This window comes from Protopterus annectens, chromosome 3.part0 (genome assembly GCF_019279795.1).
Source record: "Protopterus annectens isolate FY-2018-M chromosome 3.part0, PAN1.0, whole genome shotgun sequence".
Lineage (NCBI taxonomy): Eukaryota > Metazoa > Chordata > Ceratodontiformes > Protopteridae > Protopterus > Protopterus annectens.
In genome coordinates this window covers 1,953,612,450-1,953,635,900 of record NC_056731.1, presented here as the reverse complement: position 1 = coordinate 1,953,635,900, position 23,451 = coordinate 1,953,612,450, and the positions used below count along the sequence as shown (strand labels likewise).

Sequence of the window (23,451 nt, the reverse complement as noted above, 5' to 3'; positions counted from 1 at the left end):
AATAAACTTTTTAAAATTAGTATAACATGTACTATGCCTATAGAGTGCATTGTGAGCATCTTTATTTCTGATGGCCCTAACATGTTCAGTAATCCTTTCCTTAAGTCTTCATACAATTTTTCTCACATAAAAACTGGTGCATTTGAAAGTTTCCTTCCTATGGATACCACTTTCAAGAATCCCCCCATCAAAATTCAAATGGATGTCTAAATAATTTATCTCACACGCATGCCAAAAGTTGGTGAACTTGAAAAAAGTAGTGGTGTTATTTAAAAATTCAAGGAACACATTGGCCATTGGCCTCCTGTTCAGTCCCTTTCCATAGAATCAGAATATCATCCAAGAATCTGTATTATAACAGGATCTTGGACATAAATCGAGATGTAAAGATATAATTTACTTCCCAGTATAGCAGTACCATGTTGGCAAACACGGGAGCACACTTGGCTCCCATGGCCACGCCTGCAATTTGTTGGTAAATTTCCCTTTCGAAGAGCAAAACATTTTTCTTAAGGACTAATTCCATTAGATCAACCAGCAAGTTAATCTCTTATTGCAAGTTTTGCTGTTAACTAAGCTTTCTCTAAAGAAATCAAGGCCCTTCTCATGGGGTATGATGATAAATATGGTGGGGGATTCTTGAAAGTGGTATCTATAGAAAGGAACACTTTTCGAATGCCATGCTCCATTTTAGTAGTTGTCACCCTTATCACCAGAAGAAAGGAATCGTCAAGGGGCAGATGGTCAGACTGTCGAGACTGGTGAGCAACTCTGATACTTTTAAATGTGAGCTGTTTCAACTTGTAGGGATGTTTTTAGATAGGGGATAGCCCTTAAAATTAATTTTTATGGTCAAACATGAGGTTTTAAAGAAGAGAGATACCCTTTACCAACCTATACTTTGTGCTTGGTTACCAGTAAAACCACCCCAACAACAGTCTGATGGTTCATCTACAATGGTCCTTAGATACAATCACCTCTTCCAAGATATTGTTTTAGCCATTAACTATGCATGGTACTTTGGTCTTATTTATGCAAGTAAGAAAATTCTTGGCCTAAGACCTAGGAAAGTTTACAGTCGTGGAAGAAATGTTAAGGACATTATGGAGAATTCTAGTTGCAAGATACAATCACCTTAGATACAATCACCTCTCCCAAGATATTGTTTCAGCCATTAACTATGCATGGCACTTTGGTCTTAAGGATGCAAGTAAAGAAATTCTTGGCCCGCGACCTAGGATAGTTTACTGTCAAGGGAGAAATGTTAAGGACATTATGGAGAATTCTAGTTGCAAGTCTTTTATATCTAGAATGTACAAATGTGGGACCTGTAGGGTATGTAAGTACATCAATGATGGCCCATATGTGTCCATACCTGGTTACAGCCATTCTTTGTGCTGCCCGGGAAGGTGCAGCTGTAACAGTAACATGTTAGTATATGTTGCCACCTGTATCAGCTGCACCAGTTTTTATGTGGGCAAAACTGTACGAAGGCTTAAGGAAAGGAATACTGAACATTTTAGGGCCATCAGAAATAAAGATGCTCACAATGCAGTCTATAGGCATAGTACATGTTGTACTAATTTTAAAAAGTTTCTTTGTCATTGACAAGGTGAAAAGTAGTGAAAGAGGAGGTGACTTGAAACTAAAGGTGGAAAATTTGGAGACCATGTGGCAACTTAGGCTAAATGCTATGCATCCACCTGGCCTCAATGACAGTATTGCTATTCTTCCTACACTTAAGGCTAAAGCAAATGTGATTAAATAAAATTTCTTTTTTTATATATTTAACAACGTATATCCGTATCACAGCATTTTATATCTTTAAGCATATTGTACAAGTGCATTTTTATCTTGTATTTTGGTTCAATTATGTTTTTATATTTCATGTATAATCAACTGATTTTTTTAATTCTTTTTGATTATATCATTCAATGTGGATTGGTCAGCAGGTAGGGGATGGGATATTTAAATGTTGTTTGTACTAACCAACGTTACTCTGATGAAGCCATTCTCATGGTGAAAGTGCTCAGTCATTGGGATCTTTGTGTTTGTGCTATTAAATCGGTGAAACCACGTTTGTGTTGGGACCTTTTTATTTTTAAAAGACAAACCACATTAGTCTACTCCATCTCCAGGACTGCGCTTCACTACACTAAGATGAGTTATGTTGCAGTATAGCAAATTAAAAGGGAACATGACTAAGGTTACAACAGGCAGTCATGAAGTATGTAATGGTATGTTTGCCATTTTCTTCTGTGGAGTGTGATCTTGGAGTTGATATATTTAAGTAGCAGGGGGCATGGGGGTGCAGGTGGGCTTGCTCCCCTGCTTATAGTTGGAGAAGAGTAATATGTTTCTCTATGTAGTTGTGCAGGAATATAGGAAGTGTTGGTGTACTGTGTTTTTTTTCAATATCATGAGATTCAGTATTTTGAGTTTTCAGTATTTTGAACTTTTGAGATTTTGGACTCAGTCTTTGAATTTTGAGATTTTGAGCTTTCGAGATTTTGAAGTGGACCCATATATATATATATATATATATATATATATATATATATATATATATATATATATATATATATATATATATATATATATATATATATATATATATATATACACACACACACACACACACACATATATATATATATATATATATATATATATATATATATATATGGGTCCACTTTGTAAATCTGAACTTCAAAACCTCGAACATCACAGTCCCAAGGTTCAGATGTTCGAAGTTTGAAATCTCAAAAAAAAAAAACTAAAACAATAAAACGTTAGCAATTACATTTTTGCAGGGGGGCAAGCCCCCTGCACCCCCCACCCCCTGCTACTTAAATTTACCAACTCTGAGATTGCACTACAATGAAGAGAAAGGCAAAGTTACTGTTCTACACTGTCGGGTGATCTCAATTGTTCAGTTTTGAGATTTCAAAACTTCGAACATCTGAACCTCAGGATTGAAGTTTCAAAATTACAAAGTGGGCCTATATAAATATATATATATATATATATATATATATATATATATATATATATATATATATATATATATATGCACACACACACACACTCACACTTATATATATATATATATATATATATATATATATATATATATATATATATATATATATATATATATATATATATATATATCACACTCTCATAGTGCATGAATTCATGAATTTTATTTTGAAGCAGTTAAATTTACCTCATTCTGAATCAGCAGAATTAAAGTACTTTTATTGCTTTCTTGGAAATCTTTTTTCTTGGTGGCAGTTCATTTAGGTAGAATGTCATGCTGCAAAGATTAATGTATAAACCTTCTTCCTCAGTAATGGAGTGTCCCCAAAGATTAGATCTCGTTTTATGTAAAGGTACTATCAGCTGTTTGATGCACCAGTCTGTTCAGTGCCATTACCTCTACCCCAGAAATCTGTTGTATGTTTTGGAGAAGAGCTCATACTTCAGAAAAATCAGATCAGCTCTGCCCTTCAAAGAAGAAAGTTAATGACCTGGCTATCAAAAAGCTGTTTTCTGCAATGATAAGTAGAATAAAACACCTCAGGGTCCTTTTAGAGTTCATTCTTCCAGAACAGCAGCTATGTCTGCACCTTATTTTAGAAACGTTTCAACTTAAGACATTTTAGAAGCAGCAACATGGACTACTGTCCATATATTCATTAAACATTACAAGCTTTAAGCTAACGGGTGCTCCTTCTCTGTTTGAGAGAATACCCAAACATTATGAGTTACTGCTACAATGACTAACGTAAGACGCTATAGCTACATTAAATACTTGCCACAGCAGTGCTTATTCTAGGGGAGCTGTCACAATAAAGTTACAACCCTCCTTCCTCATTTGTTGATTTGAAGACTACATATAGTATTCAGTTGTTAATGCTGTTAGTTAGTAATCTATACCGTGAAATGTGTCTTTTAAACTGCTCTGTTACAAACCTGAAAAGCCACATTGCCTGTGTAGGTACTGGCTTTATACAAAGGAACAGGGCATATGCCAACACTGTGGGAGTCTCATACCCCCAGTACCTTTGCTGGCACTGGACTACTGTTAAGCTTTGTAGGGAAAAAAGCGGCTATAGAAAAAATGGCCAGACCACTGCAGAACAGCTGGTGAGTAAACTTCAGTGTTTGTGATTTACTATTGTGATTTACTATTATAGGAATCTCTCCTCAAAGATCTACTTTTATAAGAATCGCAGCAACTGTACTTTGTCCATTCTAACAGATCTAATACATTTAGTCTTCCTAATTAGAACCCAAATCTTGTTTTGGAATAGCAGACTTATCCCATTTACAACTTATCTTTTTCATATTTTTAAAATTAATTTCCTGGAAAATTAATTTGCTACTACTGCCTCCATAAGAAGAGTCTTGGAGCATTGGGTTCTTATGCACTTAGTAATACAGCTTTCACAATCAAAGTATTATTTTGTCCACTGTCCTTATTCATGTCAAAAGTAATAATAATATTACTTCTGACTAGAGCATTCAGTCAATTTCCTTTAATCTGCATCTTCGTATTCAAGAGAAAAGGATATTACACCCTGTGGGCACTGGAAAACAACAACCTGTTTATGTGCTAGATATATCAGGAAGTACAGCCATTTATACCCTTCTTCCATCCAATGTAGCCTTTTCTGTGTGAAAACAAACTGTCTCTAATGATATTGTGCATTGTTCTGGACCATGTTATGATTCTTTGGGCAAAGCCTTAAAAGTGTCTGTCAAAATGAGCTGTATAAGAAGAGCTGCAGTTTCTGCTGTCTTCTTCAGATAAAGGTCCTTTAATATTGTTTGTGATGTAGCCACTTGGATTACATTTCATAATTTCACTAAGGATTCTAAATAGGACTGCATGGTCAAGGTTAAAACAGCTTTGCTGTGGTAGTACTAAAAGCATATTAGATGGGACCTGAGTCCCACCTGTAGAGGTATTGCCTAGTAGTCTATCCAGGTAAGTGTGGTATGAGAACAAGGATGCAGAAATATTATAGTACAGTTATGTGTGGTACTCAGCAGAATCGCATATGACTGACTTATAAGTGTCCTCTTAGTCAGGATGGCTTTTGACTATCCTTTCTTTTTAAGTGTTTCCTACTTATTTAAAAAATCTTGTTATGTTTTATGTTGGTTGGTTGTTTTGTGTAACACTGCATTATGAATGTAGCTGATTATGGAGTCAATACCGACTGAATACACAGTTAGCCATGATTATATGGGTAAGCAGAGAAAACCTAATGGTATGCTTTTATTAGGTAGAGGTAGGGCTTATGGCAACATACCTCTTTTCAACTCCCTAAATAACTTTGTGCTGGATGCATTGGTGAAAGCTTGGTGCACTGTTCATTGGAGAGACAGCTCCCTAATTTCTCACTAGTAGATAGGCTTGATGAGAAGGTCAAACTTAACTGGCATAGGTTCATAGGTAGGTACTAAGCTATCTGCCCGAGGGCATTTATAAGCCTAGCCAGAGTGTGTCGGCTTTCGCCGCCCCATTGATTAATTAACTGATCCTCTGTCAAGCAGAGCCAATGAAGTGATCCCAGGGGTGTATTTTATGTTACCCATCCACTCGTCAAGGTTTCTCTTGAAGAGTGTTAGTGAGGGGCTCTGCCTGATGTAATTTGGAATTTTGTTCCAAAGCATGGGGAGTCTCTGTGACAGGAATCTATCCCTCCAGCATGTTCTATTTATTGTTGTGGCGAGGTTTAGCTCACTAGAGCACGTGGCTCGCAGTGACTTGGATTTCTTTAGGTGGAGCATGTCCATCAATTCTGAGTTGGACATGGCTTTGTAAGTCAGGCAGAGATCACATCTGAGTAAGCGATATGCCACTGAGTACAGCCAGAGTTTTTTAAGTTGGGCTGCATAGGACATATGTTTGAGATGAGTAATCCTCTTTGTGAGGTACTTTTGTGGTCTTTCCAGCTGTTGGAAGTGTCTTGTGAGGTACATCCCAAATGGGGCATTGTACTCTATAATGGGTCTAATGAGTGACGAGTAGAGGGGTACTATAACCTCTTTATTTCTAGATGCAAACCCTTTAGTAATTAGATGGGCCACATAGAAGGATTTCCTAACTACTTTGGCAATATGATTGTCAAAGGAGAGATTACTATCTACCTGGGTCCCCAGATCTCTTATTTCCTCTTCTGTTTTAAGGGGGCTGCCACCTATGTGGTAATTTGTGGGTGTTTTGTTTTTCCCAAACGGGATGACTATGCATTTTTTGGCATTTAGCTTGAGGCCATGACTTTGACACCAGGAGCCTGTCTCAGTAAGGCCCTTTTGGAGGATGTTCGTGTCAGCTGGAGAGTCAATTATGGCTCCCAGTTTGCAGTCATCGGCGAACTTGGTTAGCCATAGTCCTCCTGTGTTTGCCTATACTTCTGAGAAGTATATGCCGAACAGTAGGGGTCCCCGGACTGAGCCTTGCGGGACACCATTTGTGACTGGTTTAGAGTTGGACCTGGAGCCTGCTACTCTTACCACGTGAGTTCTGTCTGTAAGCCAGTTGGCAACCCATCTCGTGACATAGGGGTTTATGTTCAGGATGGTGAGTTTTTCTGTAATACCAGAGTGGGGAATGGTGTCAAAAGCCTTGGCAAGGTCAAGGTGGGCTGTGTGAACCACCTTTCCCTCATCTATGGCCTTGGTGACTGTCTCAAAAAAGTCAATCAGGTTTAGTAGGCATGATCTGCCCTTAACAAAGCCGAACTGGGTCGGTTTAGTGTTTGAGGTTTGCAATGTCTTTGTTAATGAGTTCCATGATGATGCATTTCATAGACTTGCAGACCAGGCTGGTCAGCTTTATGGGGCGATTGTTACCAAGTTCATTTGTGGCCCCTCCTTTGTGGAGAGGAATAACAGTTGCTGTGCGCCATTCTTTGGGCATGTAACCTGTGGAGAGGCTGAGGTTGAACAGCGTGTTTAGTTGGGGGGGTTAGTTCGTTCTGTAGTTCGTGCAAGCTGCAGCCTGGGACACCATCTGGTCCCACTGATGCTGTGTTTTTGGCTTTTGAAAGGGCTGTTTTCACCTGTGCGTCTGTGATTTTTGGGACACTACACTTTTCTGGTATTATTGTGGGCCCTTTTGGAGGTGAGAGGGTGGTGAAGTTTGCACTGAATCTATCTGCCAGGATGATGGCAATATCAGTAGGTTCAGTATATTTTGTACTATTTTGCACTAGTTCAGTGCATATCTGCGAGTTGCCACTTAGATTCTTAACATAGCTAAAGAAGGCTTTGTGGTTATCTTTTGAATCCTTGGCTATTTTTCTTTTGAAGTTAGCCTTGGATGATTTCATGAGGGACCTCAGTTTCTTACTGATACTGATCAGGGATGTCTTTCCTTCTTGGGATTTGCTTTTTTTCTGAACTAGTTTCCTCCTTCTATTGTATAGCCTGTTTATTGCAGGGTCCACCAAACTGGTTTCCTTCTCTTAGAGGAGTGAGTCTTGGTTTTGCTAGGGATGGCATGATCCATGCATCCTTGTAGGTGCTCATAGAGTGCATTTGTAAAGGTTTCTGCATCTTGGGCAGCGTTATCCTTTAGCGTGGAGGCTGTGAAACTTACCATCTCTGTCTTAAGTAAGGTGAAGTTTGCTTTAGAAAAGTTTTTTACTGTGGTTTCCTTAGTTGGGGGTGGTGGTGGGGTGTGGACATCCAAAGTGATTAATTTATTGTCTGATCTAACCAGTGACGGGTTGACCTCCAGTGTGGAACACCTGTCGCCCACGTTGGTGATGACCAGGTCCAATATATTTTCCCCTCTGGTAGAGGAATTTACCAGCTGATGCAGGGCATTTGAGTTGATGAATTCCAGGAAGCACTGGGCCTGGGAATTTGTACTCGAGTAGTTTTCCCAGTGAATGGTAGGGTAATTGAAATCACCCAATATCAGGATGTTTGGTAGGACCTTCATGTTTTCCAGTGTCTCCAGAAAGGTGGAGTGGTGGTCCTGGGTCATGGAGGGTGATCTGTAGAAGGACACAATTTGAATTGCAGATTTGCCCGATGTTAGTTGCATATGAATGATCTCAGAGGTATCATGCTGCGCCACTAACCTGCAGGTGTAGGTATCCTTGATGAATATGGATACACCCCCTCCTTTTGTGTTTCGGTCCGTGTTCTGTGGCCGAAACCTGTGGTATGAGTTGTAGCCCGGTAGTGCTGGGGTGCTCTCTGGAGCCTTGAACCAGGTTTCACTTACTGCACAGATGTCAATGTTCTCCATACTGAGGAGTGCTTCGAGCACATGCATTTTGAGATTTAAATTCTTGGCGTTGAGTAGCATAACCCTCAGTTTTTTTTAATTGTGCTGTTTACGGAGGTGGGTTTGACTTTTGATCCTTGCCTAAAAAAGGCTCTATGGGGGCAGCAAGAGCCTTGGCCAGTATTCGAAAGCCTAGGGGTGACAGGTGCAAGCCATCTCTTGCGAAGCAATGTGGCTTGTCGAGCATGTCGTCCCAAGCTGACAGACACTGGATCCCCTTTGAATGACACCAGAAGCTTAGACAATTGTTGAAACTGATCATTTTTTTCTTTATACTGAGGTATCATTCTTGGTGAGGGCAGGATTCTACTCAGGGTCAGGGTCATACCAGCCTGGGCTACATGATCAGAGAGCTCTTCCATGTCTCTTTTCATGTAGTCCAGGGAGGTACGTCTCAGGTCATTCACACCAACATGAACAATGACAGAGTCATATTTGTACTTGTTCCGGAGTGACCTGAGTGCTTGTGTTATGTGATGGATTCTGGCTCCTAACAGGCAGCTAACAGTAACCTTCTACTTGTCCAGCCTAGTGAGTGGGATGTCAGTGTGCCTGACTATAGAGTCACCTATTACTAGTGTGTTATGTATGTTATTTTGCCTTAAGGGCTGTGATTGTGCGGCACACTGATTTTGTGTTTTATGTGTTGTCTGGTGTGTGACGGGAAGTGCAGGTTGTTTGCGTGTCTGCTTTGGAGGTCTCTGATGCTTTTGCAGGTTTTTATTTAGAGCCTCCTAGTATGATTTTGTGTATTTATGTGTATTTTTTGCCAGTGCTGTTTTAGTAGGTCTGTGTGCGGCTGGAGTTGTGGTGCAAGTGTTAACCTTCTCCTCTTGACTGTCTGTTGCAGTCTTGAATGGAGACAGCTTAGCTTCCAGTTTGTCTGTATAATTGCATCTCTTGCATATGTTAGTGTTTTGTGGTAGGAGGAGAGGGTTGTCTGTGTACATGAGGCCGTTGTAATATTGCCTCAGGATACCCAGATTCACCAGCTGGACTGGAGAGTGCACCTGAAGTTGCCCTTTGGTCATGCCTGAATAGTAGGGTGAGCTGCTTAGTCGCTTGATTGGTGAGGGGTGAATAAAGAGTCTTGCCCTGCTGGGCAATCAGTGTCAGGGTATATTAGTGCTTGCTATTAGGTCTGAGCAAGTGCTGGGCTGTAAGATGCTTTTTGAGTGCTTAGGTTGAAAGTTAGACTAGTTTCAAGGGAAAAGTGGAGCCGGGAATAATTTAACTGTAGCAGTTTTTATAGTAGGGAAATGAAAGAGATAGAAATTAGCCCAAAATGGCCAATAAACTACTAACCTCTGGGCTGCAACCACTGCTCCAGGGAGAGATAGGTTGCTCAAAGCTCCCCTCTCTCACAGGTGAACAGAGAAACTTCCTTCTATCCAAGTAAAGTATGGGCAACTCAGAAACTAGTATCACAACCCTGAATTCAGCACTAGCCTAAAAACTGGGCTATACTAGCATAGAAAGGCAGGAAACAAGGATTTTATTGGGGGGGGGGTTGAAAAGATAAGGCAAAAACAGTAAAAAATACACTCAAAACAGATCTAAACAACTACAAACAATCAAAAAAGGCTATTGCACTTTAGTGTGTAGCCTACAACAGTTAAACAAATTATTTAAACAAAAAACAACTTTTTAAAAGTGCAGGCAGTCAAATAAGTACAATATGTGAAAAAAACAAGCTTTTAAATCACAATAAACGTTGGAAAATCTGCGTTTAGGTGGAAAACAGTTAAGTACAGCAAGAAAGTACAGAAAACTGATACTTAATCATTCCAAAGTCTCTCTCCAAAGCTAGAAGGCTTGTGTCAGTTTAAGGCTTTCTAGTGCTACCAGTAGGTTAGTTACAGGAAAGATGGGAAACAAGCGCAGATGTGGTCTTTTATACCAGAAAGTTGAAAGAAATGGACAAAATGTCCAAATGGTCAATAAACTACAATTTCTGGGCCAAGAACCTCTCCTCTCATGGTAGACAGGCTACCTAGTGCTTACCACTCCCACTAATAAGCTAGAAGGCTTTCCTCCAACACAGAAAGGCTTGCGGGGCTCAGAAGGGTACCAACAGTCCTGGATACAGCAACTCTGTATCTGGACTAGGCTAGTTACAGGAAAGGTGGAAAACAAGTGCAAGTGCGGCTTTTAAACCAGAACGTTGAAAGAGATGGAAAAAAACTGCCCAAACGGCAAATAGCTATAATTTCTGGGCCAGGAGCCACTCCTCTTGTGGTTGATAGGCTACCTAATGCTTACCACTCCCACTGATAAGCTAGAAGGCTTCCCTCCAACACAGAAAGGCTTGGGGGGGGCCTCAGAAGCTTACAAAGAGTCCTGGAATACAGCAAATCTATACCTGGACTAGACTAGTTACAGGAAAGGTGGGGAACAAGTACAAATGTAGGATTTTAAGCAAGCAAGTTGAAAGAGATGGAAAACTGCCCAAATGGCCAAATAAACTACAATTTCTGGGCCAAAACTCACTCTTCCCATGGAGGATAGGCTACCTAGTGCTCACCACTCCCACTGATAAGCTAGAAGGCTTTCCTCCAACACAGAAAGGCTTGGGGGCTCAGAAGCTTACTAACAATCCTGGATACAGCAACTCTGTAACCAGACTAGGCTAGTTATAGGAAAGGCGGGAAACAGGCACAAGTGTGGCTTTCAAACCAGAAAGTTGAAAGAGATGGAAAAAAACTGCTCAAACAGCCAGTAGCTACAATTTCTGGGCCAGGGACCACTCCTCTTGTGGTAGATAGGCTACCTGATGCTTACCACTCCCACTGATAAGCTAGATGGCTTCCCTCCAACACGGAAAGGGTTGGGGGGGCTTCAGAAGAGTCCTGGATACAGCAAATCTGTACCTGGACTAGACTAGTAACAGGAAAGGCAGGAAACAAGCGCAAACACAGGCTTTTAAATCAGAAGTTTGAAAGCGATGGAAAAGCTTCCCAAACAGCTAATAAACTATAATTTCTGGGCCAGAAACCACTCCTCGTGTGGTAGATAGGTTACCAAGTGCTTACCACTCCCACTGATAAGCTAGAAGGCTTCTCTCCAACACAGAAGGGCTTGGGGGGCTCAGAAGCTTACCAACAGTCCTGGATACACTAGTTATAGGAAAGGCAGGGACCAAACGCAAAATGGGCTTTTAACCAGAAAGTAGAAAGAGATGGAAAAACAGCCCAAATGGCCAATGAACTACAATTTCAGGGCTAAAACCCACTCTTCCCATGGTATATAGGCTACCTAGTGCTTCCCACTCCCACTGATAAGCTAGAAGGCTTCCCTCCAACACAGAAATGCTTGGGAGGCTCAGAAACTTACCAACAGTCCTGGATACAGCAAGTCTGTATCTGGACTCGACTAGTTACAGGAAAGGCAGGAAACCAGCTTAGATTTTTTTTTTTTTACAGAAAAGCAGCTAAAACAGCAGTAAATACAATTCAAACTGTAGTGCAGGCCAGCACACCCGAGCATGTAGCAACACTACGGCAAATACAGTTCAAATAAATGCAAATTACTAAAAAACAAGTGCAGAAGGCAGTAAATTAGAAGGCTACTAACAAGCAGTAATAAGTGCAGAGTAAGAGCGAATGAACAGTAAGAGCAGATGAATAAGATATATATACATATATATATATATATATATATATATATATATATATATATATATTTTTTTTTTTTTTTTTTTTTTTGAGGGAAGGAACAGAGCAGGATTAAGAGGCTACAGGGGTTGTCCTTCCCAAATGCTCTGTTTGGCTGGTCATCGATGGGTGGGGTCCATCTGTATGTTCATGGATATATTAGATACATTCTTCTTTGGCATAGCAGGATTTTTAGAGATTGGCTATGAGATCTATGATTATGGAGCTGCTGTGTCTGGGTTATATTGCATTATATTACACTAATTCAATGACAGAATGAGACAATAAGCCTCTGCAGTCTGTCTGTTGATCATTAGGTGCATTTAACATTGTCACATCCCTACTCTGCACACCTGTTCTTAATCTTTACCACTCCCTCTTGTATGCTGCTGTGGATTCCCTCTACAACATCTATTCCAGTAGTCTTGTCAATGAGTATACAACCCTGTCTATGAAGTAGCAGTTTGACAGATTAAGGGAGTATTCAAACACTATACTCTGTTGCATACGTCTCAGCCTCTTAGCGTAAAAAATCTGGACATAGCCTGACAGAATGGGGTAAAAAAAGACCCAAAAATAGGGACAGATTTTAAATATTCCCCTTATAAACTTAGAAAGTTGCTAGAATAACAGGATTTGTCCTAGCATACATTTTTCTGAAGGATATGAAGTCTGAAACACAATGCATATCATTATTTAGTAACTTCAGTCCTCAGATCATCCCAGTGATTTGCCAGAAAATCACACATTTTATGAGGAACAGACCAAAAATTTGAGGCAAAAATCTGGACATTCTGCGAAAATCTAGACAGTTGAGAGATATGCATTGCTGTCTCTGACCCAATAGCCCCTATGTCCATCCTATGCAGGATGACCCTTTCACATTTCCCAGATGTGATTGTGTGCACCAATGTTATGCCTTCACTGTTTCTGCTGATCTCTGGTGAGAACTCTAGCATCTTCAATCTCTGATCACATCCTTTCTTCTTCTTCCTGTGAATCTTTCTCATGCCTTTCCTCTGGACCCCTTCCAGCAGCTTTATGCTCCTTTCCTTATATGGCCACCAGCACTGTGCACAGTATTCAAGGTGCAGTCTGAAAAGTGCCTTGTAGACTGAAAACATTATATCTTTGTTTGTGAAGCTTAGTTCTTGAGAAATAACCATAGAAATCTCTATAGTGTAGCCTCTACCCTCTCATTATGCTCCCTGTGTCCATGTGTGACTAAAACTCCCACGTTCTTTTTCTGCAGTGTTGCCACTCCATCCTGATGATACTTTACACTGTTGTGACCCAAGTATAATACTTCATGGTCATCTGCAATGAGTCTGAAATGCTACCTTTCTGGCTATGTGTTCAATCATTCCTTAGACACATCCCCATCCTTTAGTGTTGCACCTTTCTTTCTGTCATCAGTGAAGGTTGAGCCTGTTCTCTGTCTTCCATCGGACATCGCTGAGACAAACTCATTGAAGACTACTGGAACAAGGACTAGCATGTGTGGTACTCCAGTAGGCACTTTCCATGTTCCTAATGTCATCTCTCTGTCTTCTACCAGAAGACCTTATAACTGTTCAGTTCTTCAGTTATGGTTCTGATCCCAACCCCTCCAGTTTTCATTTCAGCTGCTTAATTGGGATCAAGTAAGAGGTCTTGATGAAGTTTAGTAAACCACTTCTATTGGCTCTCCCCATCACGTTCACCTGTAACCCAGTCTTAAAATTGGGACAAGTTTGACTGACCATTTCTTAGGGATTTGAACAAATTCTGATTGCTCTTCTTAAGAATACTGTTTTCTAGGAATACACCTAACCTTCCTTTTTTAACACCTTTATTTAAGTATCACTTAAGACATAGACAACATACATTCATATAAAAGAAAACAACCCATATTAACACATTCATAGTTGCAGACGTTATACAGCACATATATTCTTTTGCATAATTATCATCACTCCAGCATTACAGAAATTGCTCAGTTCCTGTCTTCCCTTAAACCTCACTTCTCCAAAACATTATTCTGTGTGTGGTAGTAATTAATTAATGTTATACTAACTATTTAGAAGTTTTTGAAGATTTTTGCTGTTTTTTACTAACCTTTTTCTAAATGGCTTATTGTTATCTATGTTGATTTTTATGTATGTATACATTTTTTACTTCTGTGGAGCTTTTCTCCTCGGGCCTCTACTGAAAATGGAAATATATCCAGCTAGACTAGCCCGGTCAACAAATGTAAAATAAATAAAATAAATAAATGTATTGTTTCCAAAATTTCCATTTTTTTCTATGTAATTTGCTCCTGACCTTTTCTAAAGATCCTACTTCCAGTTCATATATCTCTTGTTACAATATTCACTACTTTAAATACAGTTGGTTTAGACTTTCCATTTTCTAGTAATTGCTTTTTGGCAGCCACCAGAATTAAACATAACAAGGCCTTAGAATGTCTAGGCAATTCATATCCTTTATCCCAGTTACAAATAATTTCCCTAGCTGCACACAATACTTATAACACAGTAGTATGTAGGGATTTTTTAGAGTCCGCCAACTCATTACACTCCCAAAATATATGTCCCCAGTTACCTCTTTCTTCCCCATCCCACCTCATTTTTAACACCACCTGGGAGGCTCTGAGAATACAGCCATGCAAACATCCTCAAAAGAGTACCAGTTGCCATAGCCCTGAAGGATGTATCAACAGAGTCATGCATACACTGTAAACAATGTTTAGTGACCTGTGCAATAGAAGAGACTTCTTCTCCTTTTGGCTTTTCCCGGTTAAGGGTCGCCACAGTGGATCACCTGTCCACTCATGATTGGCAGTGGAGTTTTACAGTGTCGAGTTGCCAGCCCAGCACCCAACCTTCCACAGAAGGCACACACATGCACACATTCACACCTAGGGCCAATTTAGAGTGTCCAATCCACCTACAGCATGTCTTTGGGATGTGGGAGGAAACCGGAGCACCCGGAGGAAACCCACATGACCACAGGGAGGACATGCAGACTCCACACAGAAGGCACCCCAGGCGAAGATTGAACCAGAGAACCACTTGCTGTGAGGAGAAAATGCTACCCGCTGCACCACCGTGGCCACCCGTGGAATAGAAGAGACTAAGTTGTTTAAAACAGATTTTTCCTTCACAAGAAGTAACTGCCGATAAAATATTCCTCTTACTTTCACAGTTTGTCAGAAGAAACTTTAACATATGAGCTTGACAATTCAAAATTCTGAAAATCAGAGTTGTGGAAATATACACTTGGTGCTTGGATTTTATAAGTATTCTAGAAGTTGCTACTTGGTCCTCTGTATACAGTTTTGCAATGCACTATAAGCTTGAGACCTTCTCTAGGTCCAGACCGAGCTTTGCTTTTCCTTCTTTCAAAAGAGAGAACTAAACAAGTTTTGTTCCAGGACTTCTCACAAACAAGCCTGAAAGATAGCTGCTTCTTCATTCCCTTGGAAGTGTATACCCTTTATGCATTTTCACCCTTTCCCCTGTTATCCAGCGTAATTCTGAAGATTGAGAAGGATACCCAAAAAATAATTGTGATGACCCCCTTTTGGCCCAGGCAACATAGCTTCTCTCTTTTTATTGAACTGGCCAGTGGCAATTACCACAAGCTTCCTCACAAACTGGATCTACTCACACAAGACAGGGAGAGTTTGATATACCCCGATATCAATAAACTTCAACTGACTGCCGGAATGATTCAGTTTTACTACCTTTTAGACAGTGATTTCATGAGGACATGCAGCAGGAACTGAAGAAAGCAATAAAGCCTGCTACTATAAAATCCGATGTTGGTAATTGGAAGCAGTTTTATAGTTGGTGCCTAACCTCACTTATTCCTCTCAGTGACAACTTAGCTGCTGAATGACTCGTTCCACCTACGGTTACTCTTTTTGGTGCTTCTTCTCCGGGTACAGCATGGATACTTAGTCCAGTCTGGCTGGCTCTTCTCCAAGAAAGAAAAAAATTACTTACCAAGGATTCCTTCCTGTTGTTGTAGACTTAGTCTGTGGCTTAGTGGCTAGTGGGTGAAACTGCAGTGGCCATTCATAGTTCCTCAGACCACTCAGTTACTTTCCCTGCTTCTTCTGTTGTACTCCTTTCTGCCACTATGAACCAGGGATCCGCAACGTCCTTTCAGCTTTTCCAATGCTCAGTAATGGCAGAGGAGAACCATCTTTTCTGGGTTTGGGAAACATTAAGGGAGATTCTTCTTGGGGTAACTGGAGCAAGAGATCTTTAGAATGGGCCAGCATATCTCCTTTGAGTTGTTCATCTTATGATAGAACTCCTGTTAAAAAAGGTGATCCTCTGATGAAGTTATTAATATTAAAAATGATGAGTTCCTTACATTTACTAGGCAGGCATTACAGGCAGTAAATCTTGGTGCACAGAATCCTTTATAAGTAGACATTGCTTGTAAAATCATTCCTAGGGTTTGATGATTCTAATGACTGATGATTCCCAAGCCCAACTCTGACTGCCAGAAAACTTTAATTCTTATCCTCATTTGGAGGAATTTTCCTTTAATCAGACCTTTGCCAGGATACTGAGGTATTTTTATGGGAACAAAAACATGTTCCCCCTGAAATAAGGAGATATAATGATTGTTACAAATAGATATACCTAATTCCTCTCCCATCCCTTCTATAATGCCAACCCTGGAGGCTATCTTGAATGGTGCCTATACTTATCTTGATGCCCAGCCATCAGTTCTTAAAAAAAGCAGATAAACGGTACTGTAGACATATAGGCCAAAATACATGTTCTGTCATATGGACAGTCTGAGGGAAATGGAAATTCTTCCTATAGAAAGTTCTTTTTGAACAGTATTAAGGCACATCCCACTAGAGCTTTGTCTTCTTCAAAAGCATACTGGAAATGGGTGGACTCTGGAAGCATTCTACAGACAGCTACATGGTCCCAAGTACATACGTTTATAAAGCATTACATATTGGATTCCTTTTCCAGGTCCACACCAAACTTTGCTAGGACTATTCAATAGGGACTCCTGGATCCTTATCTGTCCTCTTCCCAGGATGGGCAGGCACTGCCATTAAATCCATATAACCTAAAGGCTACTGCAGAAGTGAAAATAGTGGATGTAGTACTAGTTCATAAGTTGCACTTACATATAGCAGTATATGTTTGAATTTCTCACTTTTGCAGTAGCCACACCCACCCTCCATCCCCATACTCTTATGTATAGTTGTAGTTAGGATACAAAGTAGGGTTGTGTTTGGTTTCTACTTTATATGTTCTATTGGTAATACTGATTAGTTATTTCAAGATGGAGAGAGCCGCGGTGGTACAGCAGTAGCGTTGTTACCTCACAGCAAGAGGTTCTCCTGTTCGATTCACGGCTGGAGTGCCTTCTGTGTGGAGTCTGCATGTCCTCCCCGCGGTCGAGTGGCCACCAAAAGACATGCATGAATGGGTGTGCCTTCACTGAAGGTTGGGCGTCGAGCTGGCAACTTGGCACCATAAAAAAATCTACTGCCAATCATTAGCGGATCGGAGTTCCACTGTGGCGACCCCTAACTGGGAAAAGCCGAAAAGACAAACAAGTCTCTTCTCGCATTGTATGAGCAAGAAAGTCCAGAAGAAAGTTTCACTCTGACTGCTGATTTCCCTCCTTGGGATTAGCCAGTGTGTGTGTGTGGGGGGGGGGGGCAGAATTTTTTGAAGCTGATTGGTCATTTTTTCCTGGGCAGAAAACAAGTAGAACCTAAAGGTCACTGCAGCAGTGAGGAATTTAAACATCTACTATTATGGGTAAGTGCAATTTACATGACTGTAATTTATCCTGCTTTCTCCTGTTCTCTTGTACTGTGAATGTAATATCACATTTATGAATATTGTCTAATGTACGGTATTGTATAAAATGAGGTTTTGGTCATTTAAAATGTTCTGGCTGAGAAATAGTATCAACAGATTACAATTTTTTTCATGCTAAATTTTAATATGCAGCTTACATCCATATTTAAAAATGCAGTATAAAGGTATTATTCACTGAGAGCATCATTTGAATAATTTAAATCATTCTGGGGATATTGTTTTTTGCACACATGGAACAAAAACAGCTAACCAACTATTACTAAGACATGGACTTGAACAAAATATTCAGTATTAAAGGTATTAAGTAGAGTGATATGCATGTTTTTTTCTTTTTTTCTTTTTTTTTTTTTTTGGATAAGTAGTAGCTGTGCATCATATCATTTTCTTCTAAATCTAGCACTTATAGTTTACCCAAGGACAAAACAATGTCTTCTTGTTGATAAGTAGTTTAGGGGATTTAGGCTGACAAATATGTAGCACTCTTGCAAAAATCAGAAATTTTCTTAATTTTTTTCTCATATCTAACTTAATATGGTTAGTTAGGATATTTTTAAATGGTGTATAAAATGGTAACTTTTGAACAAAATATTCAGTATTAAAGGTATTAAGTAGAGTGATATGCATGTTTTTTTCTTTTTTTCTTTTTTTTTTTTTTTGGATAAGTAGTAGCTGTGCATCATATCATTTTCTTCTAAATCTAGCACTTATAGTTTACCCAAGGACAAAACAATGTCTTCTTGTTGATAAGTAGTTTAGGGGATTTAGGCTGACAAATATGTAGCACTCTTGCAAAAATCAGAAATTTTCTTAATTTTTTTCTCATATCTAACTTAATATGGTTAGTTAGGATATTTTTAAATGGTGTATAAAATGGTAACTTTTGTATTGCATTAACATGTATTGTGTCATTGTTAATTGTAATACATGCTTATTTTGCAGTTGATATAACAAATAAAGTGTATTAAAATAGTTTACAAACAGTGACTGCAATGATCTGAAGTTCCTTGTTTGAATGACTTATCCTGAAATGTTCTTTCTCGTCGGTAGGAGGACGATGTCTGACTGTTCTTGTAGCTAATATTTATGGAGAAGCTATGCAGATTGAAGAAACTGTAAGTAATAATTTGTTAGCTCATGTATAAATAATATAGAGTATTATATATGTATGGCTTATAAAATGCAAAAAGTGAGGCCAGAAAGAACGGTAAAACTTTTGTTTATAAAAAGGAAATAGAACAAACTACTTAAATTATCTAACTTTAAAAGTTTGGTTAGGCTTTCAGAGATAAGATTAACATAATTGTGTGGATATTGTCTTAAGATTGGCTAGTTTCATTTTACCATTTACTCATAATGTCCTCAGAAATGGAACTAGGATTAAGAAAACTTTCCTTAAGCTTAAGACAGTTATAAAGAGAAGCATTTGTAAGTGCCAAATGTTGGCTTGTTAGGGTGCAATGGAATGATGGAATTGCCGGTGCATTTTATCATTGGTACATTGTGTAAGCAAGCAAAATTATTCACTTTATTTTACACATTTTCAAATATTTTGAATAGTACTTATCAGGGAAACAATATACAGCAAAATGGTTTTGAGTGATAAGCAGTATTCTGTGCACAATATAATTAATACAGGTTGGAAATGGTGCTATGCATGATATAACTAGCATAGCTTACTGATCCATTTAGCACCCAAATGCTCTATTGATTCTACTTTGCTACAGAAGTACAGTGTTTTTCACTGACAAGCAATATTATATACCTTGTACTGAAAATGTACCGACAAATATAAGCAAGATGGAGATTTCAGTTTATTTTGCATGTTTGCAGACATTTGATGTGGTGTGTAATGGGGAAACAGCAATACACTCTGATGACTGATACTGTATGTACTCTTTAATGAGAAAGCTACGTACAGCATGAGTCTGAGTTTAAAAAAATCTGTGTGATGCTTAGATGAATATAAGCAAGTGAAGTATTTCTTAAATAATTTATTTTAGTAGCATGGTTGCAAATATAATTTGGTGCACTGTTTTATGGGAAATCATCATACAGCAACAATGTTTTGCTTGGGAAGGTTAAGAATGGAGCTAGGCCTACCCCATAAGATGAGGAAGTGATGGATCCCCACCTTCCTTTAATATAACCACTAAAATCACTTTTTCCAAGAATTTGAGACTGAATATCTAGCAACATTCTCTTCATAAGAACTATCATTTATTTAACAACATTTTTTTACTAATTTCCAGACCTCCACTGAAAGGCCAACAGACCCTGGAGATTTTGTTGCCTCCATGCACTTTAGCTTTTCTTCTAGCTCATCTGCTATAATGGGCCTGAGTAATTACTCCTTTTGCCATCCCACCAATCTAGGTGATGAACCGAACGTAAAAATTCTCAAATCTTCCTAAAGTTGCTGGGTTTAATATTGTCATCTTTATAAAGAAATTCATAAAACTCTTAATATATTCTCAATATCTCATCCTGTTCCTGTACCAGTTTTGGGCCATTATTCCTTTTAACTTTGAAAATCTTTCCTTCTGCCATCTTTTATCTGAGCTTCACTACTAAGTTCTTAAAATCTCTAGAAGTTTGAGCAAAATCTTTATATTCTCTCCTTCTAAAAGCCAAATGAATATGTAACACAAGTTACGAATTACATTAATAACTTGAACCAGAAGATGTTTCTGTGTTACTCTATGATATCAACTGAAAGCACAGTGCTGGAAAAACTTTGGCCTGATAATTTGTGTCTAGCTACCACTGTTTTGGAGATATTTACATTTATGTGTCCATTAAATATATAGGTACTCATAATCATAATCATGCAAATGGAGTCACATTTACAAAACTGCTTTGCAATAAATTGAGGATCACATCTGCATGAACAAAAGTCATGCTGGTAGTTGGGATCTATCTACTATGGTTAGATATATATTAATAGTTGTTTGTATAATTATATTAATAACATTTATATCATGTCTAATCACTTGTTCAGTGCAAAATCACCATTATGTCCAGTTGCCATATTAATATTATCATTATGAAGAGGAGTGTGTACTGAAAAAACTTTGTATTTTAACTTTTTGTAACTGTTATAAATATCTGTCTATCTATATATAGATAGAAAATCTACACACATACAGGTAGGAACTGCATTCATAGAATTTTAGCTCAGACAGACGCTATCCAGAGAAGTAATATGCAGGTGTCAAGAGTTGTGAAGTTCCATTCAGGCTAGGTGTTAATGAGTTAATCGCTAATAGGCAGATCCCAGATTCACAGCCATCTCTACTAAAACAGAGCTGACAGTATGTATAATGCATCTATTTAAACATCATTTATGTAATACTTATAAGGCAGACCTTGCTGTCATCTCCCTTTTAACACTGTGGGTGGCGCAGTGGTGCAGCGGTTAATGCTGTCGCGTCGCAGCAAGAGGTTCTCCGGTTCAATTCTCGGCTGGGGTGCCTTCTGTGTGGAGTTTGCATGTTCTCCCTGCGTTCGCGTGGGTTTCCTCCGGGTACTCCGGTTTCCTCCCACATTCTAAAAAAGACATGCTTTTGGAGCATTTCTCCCCAGGCCTCTGCTGAAAACAGGATCTGTGGAACCTAGTTGAACTTTCCCGGTCAACAAATGTTAAATAAATAAAATAAATAAATAAATAACACCATCTCAAAATACAAGTCTGTTGCCTGGCTCCATGAATTAGACAGATAAAGCTCTGAATATGAACCAGATGATCCAAGTTCTGTTAGTGGCTTAGAGGCTGGAGTAACTAACCAGTGAAGAGTGAGAGTGTGCAACTGTCATTGGCTCACTTATCCCTGGACGAGGGAAGTGGTCTAACCTGCTGCAATGCCAGCACCTTCTGGATATAGAAAAGTACAGCATGCATCATCATGGGGTGGAATGTATGACTGTCTCTGCTAAGCCATATCCATGTAGCATCTTTCATTGTGCATAGGTAGGGATATGCATACCCACAGGGTTGGTGTAGAAAGCTTTCACATCAGCTGTCAGAGGAGAGGTTAGGGCAGAGAAGGGAAAATACTTCACACAGCTGCCTGAATGATGTCAGCACCAAGAGTAACTCTCCCCTGTTGGAGAATGAGTGGAAAATAATTGCAGCAGTTAAGTGGTGAGCAGGCACAGAGTTTAATAACAGGATACAAAAACTACAGTAAACTCTCAGTTAACCGGAACACAAGCAACTAGCACTCTCAAGCAACCGGCAAAAAAAATTGAAGAAATACAGTACAATTTTCATCTGTTGCACTTTCTTTTTTCCCACTGCAGAAACATACCTTACGTTTTTAGAGTTTTAGAGTTTGAAAAGGAACATAGGAATAAATTCCCTCTCTCCCCAACCTGGAGAATAAGACCAGCTACTTTTAAATAAAGTAAGACAATGGGTACCCCTCCAGTCAGAAAGGCCATGGTGTCTGTCCCAGCAGTGACCATTCACTTTTATAAACAATGCATTTTCCCAAAGACAGCCACTTTCTGATTGTGTACACCTCTGGTTTTTAATCACAATCAATGTGAAAGAAATTGTGGCTATTCTAATGTACTTCTGTTTGTTGCTCTAAAACATATTCACTACCCCTCCCTGATAAACCATATCACCAGCCATTTAACAATATGCTAACTCAGCTGATGTAGAGAGATAAACTATTACTTCAGTCTGATCTGAATTTGAGTAGTAGCTTGGGTACCTGTTGGATCTTGCATGGTGGAAGAAAGGAGTGGCATGGCCATCCAAGGTCACCTCTTTTTGGGGCGCAGGGTGTGTGGTGCATGCTTGGGGCACTTATTCCCATTATAGAATCACCAGTGGAGACCAGGAACCCATGGGAGCATTGGCTTCAAATGGGGAAGGGCAGTCCTGAGGTATCAGTCATTTGTGGAAGTCAACAATGCACATTTGCTGATGCCCATTGTAGAATAACATGTGTTGTATCTTTAAGAAGCATTTCTAGAATCTGAACGTGCACATAACTAGCAGGCATGTGCTAGCTTCATTGCCATTTTGTGAGTACAGCCAGAGTGTGAACATCTATGCACGAGACAACTGGTTTGCATATATGTTTATGTTTGTATATAATAAAGCTCTGTATGTTTTTTTTCAAGAATTCTAGAATATAATCCTGGAATACCCACTCACAATTTCAGCAATGCTGGGCATCAAAAGTTGTGCAAAATGAACCAGTCTACTTCTTGCCAGGTATCTTGCCAACAAGTCTAGATACAGGCTGTTTGGGGGAATGTGATCTAGTGCCATTGCTCATGAATCTGTTGGAAGTTCATCAACAGATCACTGTTGAAGTAACTTTAGCTATATAGGACATATCCTGCCAAAGAATGTATTAAAGATCACCTTCCAAAGTTTTAGGGGACCTTTAATGCACCATAACTACTGTAGAACTTGAGGTGAGCAAAATAGAGTCAGTAGTGGAGTTGCTAAATCTCAGAACTTTCTTGCCATTGAATAATGCTCTCAGCTGCAGCTTCAAGGGATGAACAGTCATCTAGTGTTCTTCAAAGTTGGGCAGATATGTATGGAATTGAGGGGTTCCTATTACCAGATCGAAAGACCATAATTGCGAATATGAAAAGAACAACATGT

At 39.2% G+C, this 23,451-nt stretch overlaps 1 protein-coding gene across 1 annotated transcript in view; it reads left to right on the top strand.

The window, feature by feature from the left end:
• The window catches only part of KIF9 (kinesin family member 9), a 1,986,094-nt gene that overhangs the window by 911,413 nt on the left and 1,051,230 nt on the right, over positions 1 to 23,451 (top strand). Inside the window, exon 8 of the mRNA XM_044066028.1 lies at positions 18,870 to 18,934. Coding sequence (XP_043921963.1) covers positions 18,870 to 18,934 — 65 coding nt within the window. The remainder of the gene's footprint in view (positions 1 to 18,869; positions 18,935 to 23,451) is intronic.